The sequence below is a fragment of the Chenopodium quinoa genome, unplaced genomic scaffold (genome assembly GCF_001683475.1).
Source record: "Chenopodium quinoa cultivar QQ74 unplaced genomic scaffold, ASM168347v1, whole genome shotgun sequence".
Taxonomy (NCBI): Eukaryota; Viridiplantae; Streptophyta; class Magnoliopsida; order Caryophyllales; family Amaranthaceae; genus Chenopodium; species Chenopodium quinoa.
This window is the reverse complement of record NW_018743955.1, coordinates 6,173,466-6,186,436: the sequence shown is the minus strand read 5'-3', so window position 1 is coordinate 6,186,436 and position 12,971 is coordinate 6,173,466. Positions and strand designations below refer to the sequence as shown.

Genomic DNA, 12,971 nt, shown 5'->3' with positions numbered 1-12,971 from the left:
TAAACATTGAATGTTTGATGTTGCGTTGATATGTTTGATGTCGCGTTAATTTCCTAGACCACCGTCCTAGATTTTCACCCGAAACACAGCCCACCTCCCATTTGCACCCAATTTGAGTCTTCAACACCTTTCGACTAATTACTAACACCTATTGCACATTTGCACCAACCCGGTGATGCATAACTCCTCAACTGCGGATGTGGTTACTAGAATTTCCTCCTCTGATCCACGAACAACCAAGTCTGAAAAAAAAAAAACAGCAAAGCAAACTATATACAAATCCTAAATTATTACATCAATATTTTTTTTTTAATAAAAGATACATTCTGCTGATTACGGTTGCAAGTTAAAACACCAATTTAGGTGTCTCAACATGGTTCTATACTTTTATCACAACTCAACCAACCAAAAATTTTTATATTTCAACTTGTATACTATATAACATAACTTTCTATTACAAAGAATGAAAAAATTAACCACTTATGGTAAACTTACAAAGAAATGGAGATTATAAAAGGAAAAAAAATGGAATTATTATACTATTACATACATGAAATACAGAGTTAACCTGTTCAATTTAGCATCCAGCAGCTTTCAAAAACTTGTCATAGGGGCTTGCAGGTGGTAACCGAAAAGATTGATAACCATACTCCAATGAGCAAGGATACAACTGATCATGGCGTTGGATCATTTCTTTGCCTATCGAATCTGGAATAGGTTCCTCCTCCATAGGCTGATCAACAATAAAAGGAATAAGTCAAGTCCAAATGAAAGGGCTAGTCTGATGAAATTTGGTAGTAGAATTACTAGATCACTAGAATGTATCAAGGTTCCAAATAATTATATGGTAGACTAAACCTGTCATGTCTTTTCTTTTTTCTTACCTTATTTTTTATTTTTATTTATTTGTTTATAATCTAAGGGGTGGAGGGGGGAAGACAACAATGGCATGGAACCCTACTCGGCTACCAGCAAAAACCGGATTTAAGACCCATGATCTCCCTTGACAAAGGGGTTTCCTTCCCAAGTTCCCAAATACTATTAAAGAGGGTTCTGACCCAATCAAAGGAAGGATGATCGATACTTGGCATTGTCAGAAAGAGAAAACACTACATGTTATCTTACCCTGTCCATGATTGTGGGCCTCTTCATCTCAGTATCATCAGCAAGAACAATAGCTTTGGTTTCCTGTTGCTGCTTGAAACTTTGGAGCACTGACATCTTCTGTTGCTTACCAGTCACAAGGGCCTCACATTGGTTTCTCACTTGGTCATACGATATGAGGGTGGTGGAGGAAGGCAAGTTAGCCACTTGTTGAGCTGTTTCCAACACCTGTTTAATACAGAAAGATGAGACCATGAAGGACTAAAGGTATCAAGAAACTGATAGCAAGTCGCTTTCTGGTAGCATTGCATAGGCTGAATTGAAATTTTACTTTAAGATGAATCATTGGATTCACCAGATTTATCGATATTTTGCCTACCAGGAGCAGCAAATATTTGAAACGCAACAAATAAAGGAAAACTTTTCTCGATATATAAAAAAACTTAAGTTTGAAAAACCAAACACCAACAAAAAGCAAAAGATAGTGTAAGGTTTCCTTAACCCCCTTCATCAGACTAAGACCATAAGGTTGTAGCACAAAACCTAGACATTTCTAGAATGAATCAACAGGTATAACATAGCATAGATGGAAACTGAACTCACCGACTCGAGAAGCTGATTCACATTTAGAATATCAAGTGCATTGGAGGAACTGGATGTCTTACGACCAGATTGGCTTTGGCTTCCACTAGCATCAGGTAAGGCTTCGTCAAACAATGAAGTGCCCACCTGAGTACAAATTCAACATGGTTGAAAAAAGTTCTGATCTTCAGCCTAACAAAGGGAAGATACACAAGACATAACACACAGAAATCTAACCTCGTCAAAAGATTGAAAGTCTAGCTGTGCAAGTGGGAAGCTTTGTTGTGGTGTCTCCATGAATAATGGAGCACCCAAAGGATATGACTCATCTGGTGAAAATCCCTGCAAAAGTTGTTTCTTTATGCTAGATAATTCATCCTGCATAAAACAAGCACGCAAAGTATGAAGAGTTGGTTTAAATACTGTATGAGGAATTTGTCACATTCTCTCAACTTCATAATGTATCAAATATTTGGGAGCCTATACAATAAATCACTTGATTACACGGCCAAATATAGACTATATACGACATATATTTTCAAGCTCACCCAGCCAAACATAAAACCATTGTAGTATAAAGACTCGTCAAGAATAAAAGTTGGTCCTGATTCATTTAGATCAAGAAAATGGGATTTCTTAAATGTAAGAAGGGTCAATGCCCTTCCTAAATAAACTTCCATGTGTACTCTTACCCGGCCAATCAATCTGGTTGGCTAAATCGTTTTTGATAAATTCCAGTTCTTCCATGCAACATTTTCCCAAACTACCTTTGATCATTTCTCTCATTATTACCTTCTAAAGACCTTTGTTCAACACAAAAATTTCCACATTAATAGATATATTCAATTTAACTCATTCATCTCAACCTGTTAGATTAAAACATTTTAGTACATGAAGTTGCTAAAGGCATGTCACTTTCAAGTACTGGGTAGAATATTGTCCCACATACAAACAAAAATAATTAGCTGCTAAAACAACGTACCAGGCACCGAATGTGCAAGCTAAGGAAGGCTTTGTAATAACCATTAAAATGGAATATAGTAATTACTGATGAAGAGATCAGTGCAGGTATGATGCTGAAGTAAACGAAGGAATAGATCAAGTAAAGGTAGAAAGCTCTATCCTGGATGAAACATTGAGGAAAATGAGTGTTGAAGAGTGTGGATTACTCATCAAACGAACATGGAAAGAAGATGCAGAAGTCTCATATTTCTTAAGCTCATGTTTTTGATTTGAAATGTACTGGGATCTGCCAATAGGATGAATGGAGCATTCCCCCCACCCCACCCCCCCACCCCCTCACTAAGTTATATATGTTGTTTTTTAGTTGAGAGAGGAGAGAGATTGGGAAGGAAAGGTAGGCCATAAGGTTCACACTAGGGCAATAACACAATAAGGGCTTTGCTCTTAAATATTCTGTATATGTTGGCTACAAGAGGAGACCGCATATGTCCCTTCACTAGCACCTTTGTTAAACATTTAGCTTGTTTCTTCTAGGTTTACACAGGTGAGAGAAGTAAACATATATGCTAAGAGTCAAAACAATCTTAATTCATGTTGTTTAATTCTTCACTTTAAGAATCGAATCTTAAACGAGAAACATTCTTAAAATCTCTGTTAAATGAATAGGGGCTTAAGTCTTTAAATACCATTAAACTACAGGGTAACAGATCATAGTGTGAAAAGCTAGGTTTCACTAGAAACTGATTGGATGCAGGCCAATTACCTCTGATAACTCCTTGAATTTGGAAATCAAGTGAGATAAAACAGTTTCTTTCAACTGTTGTTCATCTGATTCTACAGCTGAAAGAGATTTTAATGCAGCAAATTCATCTTCATCTGATCCATAGGTCCTTCCACCATCAACTAGTTTCTGGATGACTGCTTCGAGTCTGATATTGTCAACCAACTCCAGATAAGGATCAACCTGCCATGAAAAAAAAAAATTAGCCATCAATATTAACATTGGGATGTATTATGAAGGCTAACATGTAACAGAGAAAAAGCAATCCTCTGCAGATCAATCTTGAGTGGGGCATATTACAGTTATATTTGTCAAAGATGATTTAACAATAGGGATCAGCTCCGGAAGATTGCCTGCTCTTGCTGAAAATATAAGCATGCTCGATGCCATGGTGAAGAGAGATCTTCTTCGAGATGGTTGTAGACCTCCTTCAATAAGCAAACATACAGTTAAAAGGGATGCACATATAAAATCTCTAATATATAAGCAGAAAATCAGCATAGCTCCAGAATTTGAAGACTTTAACCCTAAAAGACTCAAAAGAACTGGACAACTATTTCTCTCGGACACTGATGTTCAGTATTATTCACCAATTACATCAATTCTCTAAAGATCCTGGTGAAGCAAAGATTAGTAATAATGAAAAAATAAACACCTAATACCTATTATGAATTGACTTCCAAAAGTCAACTTTGTTGAATATCATCCCTATATCTCACTAATTGTATAAACAAACAAGTGCTTTATATAGTGGTCATATAAGTTTCAAAAGAGAAGTCACGGGATCCAAAAAAAAAGGCATTTATAGTAGTTATTAGAACCCACTCGCTGAGGTAATATTTCTGTCATTTGACCATGTTTCCTTTTAAAAAGTGCAAGGCTGCCCATTAGGAAAGTCCAAAGGGCTAAGATATTCCGTTTTGTATGTTCATGGGATGCAGCATATGAGCAGAAGTAGTAGTGCTGGACACTGCAATATCCAACAACATTAAGCTTGATTATAATATGGGTTTTGAGCAGTGGTTTCTGCCTGATATAAAACTAATGAAGAACAAATGCAACCCTATTTTTTTCTTCTGGGAGAGAAAGACCAAAGGCAATTATATTTGTCAGGTTGGGGGCACCCTGATAGGCAAGAAGAAACTGCTTATAATAATCTCTGAACAAATACTAAAATGTAGGAAAAAGAGACAAATTTCAGACGTCAAGCGAATGTTTTAAATGGTTTCAAGCTGAAATATTTCTGTCAATAGCTGAGGAACAAAAGTGAAAGCAGATGAGAAAGAGTACCTTCTTGATCAAGGGATATGCTCCTCAGAGAAAATGCTAACTGGAAACACCTAACCAGAGCCACATGACTGGAAGTCTGTCATATTAAGTCAAGTTATGCAAGTGAAGAAGATAAACTCGGGTATACGCAAGGCTAATGGAACATTTACGAAGCACAACGAAATAGTCAGTACTCAGTAGCAAAGCAGAAAGAAAATTCAAACCTTGGTCCGGGTCAGTAGCAAAGCAATACTGTAAGTGTGAGCCATTGCTTCAAAATTGAAAGGAATATTTTCTCTACAAGTTGCCTGAACCCAGATAGAGGAAAGCAAGAGACTGACTTGATGACTACTCAGTCTAAGTGAAGCAAGCTCCTGGAAACCACAAAAAATGGTTAAAATAAATTACATGCATTTAAGCAAGAGCGAAAACAGAAGAAAACTATGCATAACCTTTTATCCTCACCATATTTCCATTGGTCATAGCACTCTTAAAACTGTAAGAGTTACTATGTGATCGACAAACTTGAGACTGATTTACATCATTCCATCTCTGGCTGTCTTCCAATGTGTCCATAGATTGTACTTTCTCTTCACTTTCCTCAGGAATGGAGTTACTTCCACCTTTTGCTTCCAATTTTGGAAGAATGGATGAAGGCCCAAAACCGTTTAGCAAAGCCAGCTCTTTTAGGTCTGACCAAGGGCAAATCAAAGAGGGCATAAGCACAGAGGCCAATATGCGGTGTGCCCCGATTCGAGTTTCATTATCTGTATGGCTCATGGCTAAAAGCAGTTGGTGAAATAAAGCATCAGGAAAGGTCTGAAAATTAAGCAAATAGGCCAGATGTTAAATATGGTTCGAAATTATAGCATGCCGTAAGTATTCAAATTTTATTTTTTTTTTTTAAAAAAAAAAAACACACACACACACACATTTCACCTTTTTGTGATAAGATATATTGGGTAGGGAAGATACTATCCGAGCAGTGCGATAAACAGAGAAGATCGTTGTTCTGGCAACAATGTTGCTATTTGGAACATTCTCAAGCACTACGGCCATCATATCAAGAATTGGCCCAACATCTCCAACCTGTTAATACCATTTCATACATTTCCAAGTTAGAACCTAAAGAAAAAAAAAAAAAGACATAGAATAGTAGTTATCTGAAAAATAAAATCCATTAAGTTCATGCTTAATCTCCCTACCTACCCTTGTTCTCCACCCCAGCCCATACGAAAAAATAGTAACAATAAAATAAAGAAAGTATAACAAAGGGTATGGGGGAGAAAAGGAATATTAACATACTAATTTTTTTAATAGATTTAGGCATGCTCTAAATAAAAAAATGCAAATCAATAAGTACACATTTCTTTATGTGATTTTTAGAGGAATTCACAGTGTAACATTTGTAGGATCCAAACTTAAATTGCACCTTGCATGTTAAAGAAAAATGAGAAGGGAAGATTATATAACAAACCTTACTTGACAGCTGCGAGATACATTTTTCTAATGCTGACTGAAGATCTGCATTTAACTTCTCTGCGCCACTTCCAGAGCTAGATACGTCTACTGAATATTGCATGCATTTGCGTAGATGCTTTATTAGGTCAGTCAATGCACCTGTTAGTGAAACTGAAGCTTGTTGCTTAACATACTGTGCAAGTTGCCTGATGACATGAATGATACTGATCTGTTTAAGAGGCTGCTTGGCAACATTTTTATGATCCAAGTGCTTCACCAAGATTGATAATAATAAATGAGAGTTTTCCGCAGCTGCAGAAAAGTATTTAATAAAAATAAGAAAGACTAGCCAAATCCAGGATAGTAACACATCACTGGACTATGATAGTATTATGTATAATCAAGTGACAAGCATTAAAGTTAACCTGAATCTTCCAACACCACTTGCATATACATCAAGACAGAAAAGGCAAGCCCCCTCTCGGGACACCAGCAGTCTTCTGAATCAAAAATATGGAAAAAGGGTTCAAGTACACGCCTGACAGTTGTAGCTTCCTTCGCTAAGCCAGCCATATTATACAAGCAGACCTTAGCCCAATAAGAAGGACTTTTTGAAGCATTCCTACAAAAAGAGACAAAACAGAAGTTTTCTAAAAATCAAGACTAGCTCAATAAAATATACAAGAATGAGCTGAATGACACAGGCGTCGATGTGTCATCATACATTGGTAGTTCTAATTGTTGTTTAATGTTGTGAAGGTCCACTGAAGAAGTGACATCTTTGCAAATGTTTACAGTTGACAGCCTATTATCATCTGTGTTTGTTGATACTCGGCTACATTGATCTGGGCTTTCACAAATTACTCCATCCAGCTTGCCATTCAAAAGCATAATTTGGGTATCCGCAAAATTATCTAAAGTTGCCGATATGATCTAACCATTTATCAAAATAAGATAAAGGAATCAGACTAAACAGAAAATTAAGCCCAAAGATTATTTATAATATATAATTATATCACAGATGCCTCCTTACTTTGTCAAATTCCATGGGAATGTGGGACTGTTCACCCATGAATTGCACCTATATACAGAACAGTTTAAAAAAAAAAAAAAAAAGAAAAGAAAAAAAAGTCAGCGAATTATTGCACAAGTATAATTGCAATGACACCTAAGAATAGATTAGTTAACAAGAGAGCATCTTTAAGCTATTGTAACATCTCTGGACTGAATTATTCAGTAGAAGATGAGGCAGGAATAGATGAAGAAGATCAGAATGCTCTTGGAAAAGTCAAGGGAGACATTACCATTGAGGAAAGCGCTTGCAATCCAGCTGCCCGCAGGCAAAAAGATCTATCATCATTCCCTACTTCTTGAGCTAGTTGACAAAGTTTGGGAACAAGACCTTCTATGTTGAACATATATGTGCTCTCCACCTACAGAAACTTAAGAATGTCAACATCCTCATCCTGGGTAAGTCTTATCCAAAAAGATGGTTACCTTAAAAAACATAATCAATATTAGGAGTGTACGTATCATTCCTTCATATTGCGTAGGATATAAACTCTTAAAACGTTACATCATTTGTCACTGATCACATCTATAACCATTCATCTGACTCTTCACTAGTGCATAAATGCCAATGTACACGTGTTAATGTTGGTGTAGATATCACAAGAGGAATTATCGAGCACAACTACTAACATGATTATCACAAATTCACAATACCTCTGGAAGCTGGATGAATTTATTTTAAAAAAAAAATCAAGTGCAAAATACTAAAAATTCTCAATATCGGACAGCTATGAACAAGATGAGAAGTGTCTTCTTGTCCTAATTAGTTGTGAATTAGGTCAGTCAACTGTCTTCTTGTTAGGAACAAAATGCCACCTTGTGTTTACAGGATCAATGCATCAAATATGTACCCCATCCTACTGACTATCTTCCTCCACAAGCCCAATCAGAAGGGTTGGTTTAATCACATGGTATGGTATGGTTTGGATAGTAAAAACTAGTTCCTTACCTGGACATTTAAGAAGTCGACAAGGGCATTGCAAGCCAATATTTGCATTTCCTCTTGGCTCGTTTGATCTAGAAGAGTTCGAATGATTCCTAATAAACTGCTCGCAAACAATGGCCTGCAAGAAATTGAGGTGCCAACATAAGACGTATGTTCAAAAGGACTAACAATAGTGGATTTAAACATACTGATGACCTTGTGAACTTCATACTCAAGAAACAAAGCAGGAAAAAGCAATAAAATTGTATTGAATTGAATCATCTCAAGACAACCAAAAAGTACTGAGATACTTTTTTGTTGTTCATGTCTTCATATAGCAAGATAAAGTTGACAGCAACCATATATTATGAGGGGTCACTATGAAAATTTTTTATCACCCTGAAAAACAATACAGGAATCACAACCCCCCCCCCCCCTTCTCCTTGGAGGGTTTTTTTTTTCAAGGCTCCTTTCTGGATCTATATATGACTTCAAACAGGCAGAGTAAATAATAAAATGAAAGGCCAAACTGTATCAGTTAAAAACTTATATTAATGTAAAATAAAATAAAAACAAACAAACAAAGATAAGTCATACTCACATCTGCTCCTTACATGAAGATATAAATTTCCTGTACACGCACAGAACAACCTTTGCTGATCCAACATTCCCATTTCGTAAATCCTTGTAAAATCGTTGTTCTAGGTATTCCGTTATCTACAGATTAAAAAAAAATGTATAGGATGAGATGAAAAGTTTCAGTAAGCCCGCAGGTCTAATTGTTCAATATTTCATTGAAGTCAAACGACAAATAGAATAAAGAGCATAATACAATTCCAACCCTTCATGATCAGCAATTTGAAGACATAAGAAATTCATTTATAGATGACCATCATCATCATTATCATTATCATCATCATAAACAAGTAACACTTTTCAGATTAAAGTAAGAGATATTTTTATGACGACAAAGAGGGATAAAAAAAAACAAAGCCCCTGCCACCCAAGGTCAGAATGTAACTCAAATGTGCTTCTTTTATGAGCCTTATGTCATAATCATAGAACACTTGCTAACAAATATGGCAGTAAACTGAAGAGCAGATAAATGCTAAATCCAAGTAATACTCATAAACATCTAAAGATTTTCATACCATTTCAAGAACATTTCAATCATATAAGTCATATCTCAATCTACAGCTAGATGAAAAGGAGCAAAAATCATAAATTTTCATTAAAGCATTTGGTTTCCTGCTTTTTATGTGTGTTATATTTAACTAATTTTGATTTATCCGAACTTATATGAAATTTTCTAAGCTTGTATGTAAAAACTTATTGGAACTTCTTTTGTCTATTACACATTTTGCGGGGACTTATTACTCCCTCTGTGTTTTAATAAGTGTTACAGTTTGACCGGCACATAGTTTTAGGCAATTTAATTGACTTAAATAAAATAAGAGATAAGTGGGGGTAGTTGGAGTATTAAAAATTATAAAAGAACGATAGTGGGGTACTGGGGTTATTTGTTTAGTGAAAAGTAATGAATGTGAGAGGAAAAATATAATAAAAAAAAGTAATAGTGGATTTAGAAGGGGACCATGAGAGGAGATAGAGATTATATTTAAATATAGTTTTTTGCCAAAAAAAAGAAAGTGTAACACTTTTTAAAATACAGCCGGATTTAGTAAGTGTAACACTTATTAAAACACGGAGCCACGGAGGGAGTATGTCCAAATAAGTAAGTATAAGTTGATGAGACCACGCTGATCACTTACTCTTAAGCACCCTCTTAATTCTCCACTCTCTTTTCATCTCTTTTTCTCTATTATATTTACAAGCTAAGATAATATATTTTGGCTTCCCGAAGCAAAATATGACAATTCATTTTGGACAAATTTTAGGCACAATGGCCATGTCAACACTTGGACACAATCCCGTAACAACAACAACAACAACAATATCTCATAATAAAAACAAGGGTTGGCTAATATGAATCATCATAAGGAACCGTCCGAAAAGTAAAAAGAGCATAGCAAGATAATCGATTGAATAAAAGTTGGGAAAAAAAAAAGGCGAATAAAATGTCCAATAAGGGAAAAAAAATTGCCGAAGCCACAATGTGATGAGGACCCCATTTTCTCTAAAAGAAATTATTTATCACATCAATTTTGTTTCCTCACAATTCCTACACTTTCTCTTACCTATTTTTCTCTAATGACTAATTAAACTTATATTTCATAACTTTTGGCTCACCCCTATAACAGTTTTCTGAATGTATGTGCCAATATTGTGTAAAAGATAAAACTAGATAATAGGGAGTATGTCATAAATGAACAACACACAAAGTAAGATTCATATATTGGTAACATGTGGTGGAAACTTATTGCCTTATTGGTAAAGGTAGAACTGTGATATAGGGACTACAAGATATAATGCAAGCCAAAACGTATACTGTGTGTCCGAGATGATGAAAATATTCAATTAGCTGAGATACCTTGTCCCAAAAAAAAAAACAAAAAAAAAAAAAAAAAAAAAAAAAAAAAAAAAAAACAAAATTCACCTTAGGAACTCTTAGCGGATTCTTTGATACATATTCACAAAGCTTCCCAATCTTTCTGTCATTTGGCTCAATATCCTGTGGAATGAAGCAATATGAAACTCATGATGTTTCAAGGCAATCAACAAAATCCACACAGGAAAAGTAGTCTAAAGATTTTCCCCACATTTTCTAGCAAACCAGCTCTACTTTTATACACTGTTTAATTAAGCAAAAGATAACAAATTAAAAAACTGATAATTAAAATTGTGTGGATCTTAGCATGAAATTTTGCACCTGAAATTATAAAATTCATATCAATTGCCCAAAGCAATGTATCTCTAATTGCAAACATTGTCATAATGTCATGTTTCTTCAAAGTATCAATTGTACCCACATCTCTACATAGGCTTTTGCTTAGAGAGCGAGATTATCAAATTCATATATCACCTTATGGCTTGTGCTACTTATGTTGATAAGACTCTCCAACTAAAATTTCCATCAGCTTTCGCAGTATCCCATATTCCCATTGGCATATAAAAGCAAAAACATAAATTTATTTTTTATGATCATGGGAAAGTAGGAATTGCAGCTATGATCACTAATTAACACAACCAGCCAAACAGAAACTTAACAAAATCCACTGAATCAGTCGCACAAACAACAGTTCTGAAGTCAGAAGCTAAGAAAAAGCTGCAAACTTTCACCTGATTTTTAGGAAATATTTCTGCAAGGAGCTTCTTATATCTTTTCACTGGTTGTCTTGACCTCGCTCGCAGCGACGGACAGAAAATGCAGATGCTACCACAGACAGGAAGAGCCCGTCTGGACATAACCCCCATTTTCAACTACCAGATTCAAACCCTCCTAGTTCTTCATAATTCAACATCAAAAATACAATCATTTAGAGCATAATCAAGCATTGACCCACTTGATCAAATACTACAATTAACGCAAAAGCTACGCAATTTAGCATAATGCTGCAAGTTCATCAATTGGGTTCAATAAATAATCAACATCCCAGATAAAATTCATCAATTTGACCAATTGAGTACTCTCAAATTCTGTTAAAAACAAACAAAGTATACAAAATTCAGCAAAAAACAACACGAATTAAACAAACCCCACCTAAAAATTTGCCTGAAATTTGACAAAGTTTCAACCTTTGATCGCCTCTGAACAGATTAAACCTATAGCAGAGTGAACAAATTAAAACAATTCCAAAATTTCATCATATAATATAATCATTTAAACCATTAATTCATTCAAAATCAAAATCATTTAAAATAAAATACATCCCAAATAAAATAAAAATTCACAAAAATTTCAATATTACCTGAAGTTGTAGCCAGTGGGGGAGGGAGGCTACAGCCTACAGATCCCCCAGGCACCTCTTTCTGTCTTATTCCGCTGTCTCTCTCTTACATGTAGATTTAATAATTATTATTTAACAGTTTGGCAAATTTTATTTAATTTATAAAAATGAAATAATTTGTCAAAATTAACAGAAATATTAATAATAATAATTCTAAACTGACGTGCTGTTGACGGAAACGGTCACAGCTCTAAATCAAATTAAATGCAAGATCTTTGAAGAAGAGTGGGACCCATTAAGAGTCATTTAATGTGGTTGGTTGATTGGTTGATAATGTGGTGGGGTGACAAGATTAGAAAGGTGACAGACAGTGAAATTAGCAAAAGAACGTTATTAATTTTTTTGTACTTATTTTTTTTTTTTTTGCTGAGTGAAGTTTGCATGGCGAAAAGGGAGATAAAATGATGGGAAAGTGGCCCAACCAACCCGGGAATTAAGGGGACTGAATTTTTTTTGTAATTGGTGGAAAGACGAAATTGCCCCTTTTGTAGAACTGTCTATTTTATTGACCTTTTTAATTAAAGTGATTAAGAAAAGATAAAGTAAAAAACATTGGATTAAGACACCCTCGATTGAGGGGAGTGTGGTGGGTAGTGCGGTGTATAATCCCTATATATGCTATCATACTATAAGGAGCATGTATATTGATTTGTATCCCATGTGAATTAGTTTGTTAGGTTGCTTGTTCCAACTTGATTATCGGTTTGTTTAACAAGTGTTCATCCATGACATACATGAAGATTTAGTTTTTAGAATTTTTAGTAGTCGGATATGCAAGTTTGATTTTAGAAAATGTGTAATTTCGAATTGAAAATTCAAATAAAAGTGAATAAATTGATGATAATTTAAATAGTCAGAAGATGAGTATATATCAACTATATATCAGCTCTTTACAAAATAAGTAACA

The 12,971-nt window shown here is 35.0% G+C and overlaps 1 protein-coding gene across 1 annotated transcript; it reads right to left on the bottom strand.

Annotated features, from left to right (window-relative positions):
* Positions 1-301: 301 nt before the first annotated feature.
* Positions 302-12,152, bottom strand: LOC110689258. The gene is made up of 21 exons (XM_021866001.1): positions 12,026-12,152; positions 11,818-11,879; positions 11,397-11,562; positions 10,714-10,788; positions 8,758-8,873; positions 8,181-8,295; positions 7,465-7,593; positions 7,194-7,241; positions 6,885-7,093; positions 6,586-6,782; positions 6,177-6,472; positions 5,639-5,788; positions 5,165-5,518; positions 4,924-5,073; positions 4,721-4,796; positions 3,731-3,858; positions 3,413-3,613; positions 1,924-2,064; positions 1,708-1,833; positions 1,126-1,332; positions 302-733 (listed from the first exon to the last, which is right to left on the bottom strand). The coding sequence occupies exons 3-21, from the start codon at positions 11,529-11,531 to the stop codon at positions 578-580; spliced, it is 3,009 nt and encodes a 1,002-aa protein (XP_021721693.1). The 5' UTR covers positions 11,532-11,562; positions 11,818-11,879; positions 12,026-12,152; the 3' UTR covers positions 302-577.
* Positions 12,153-12,971: the final 819 nt, after the last annotated feature.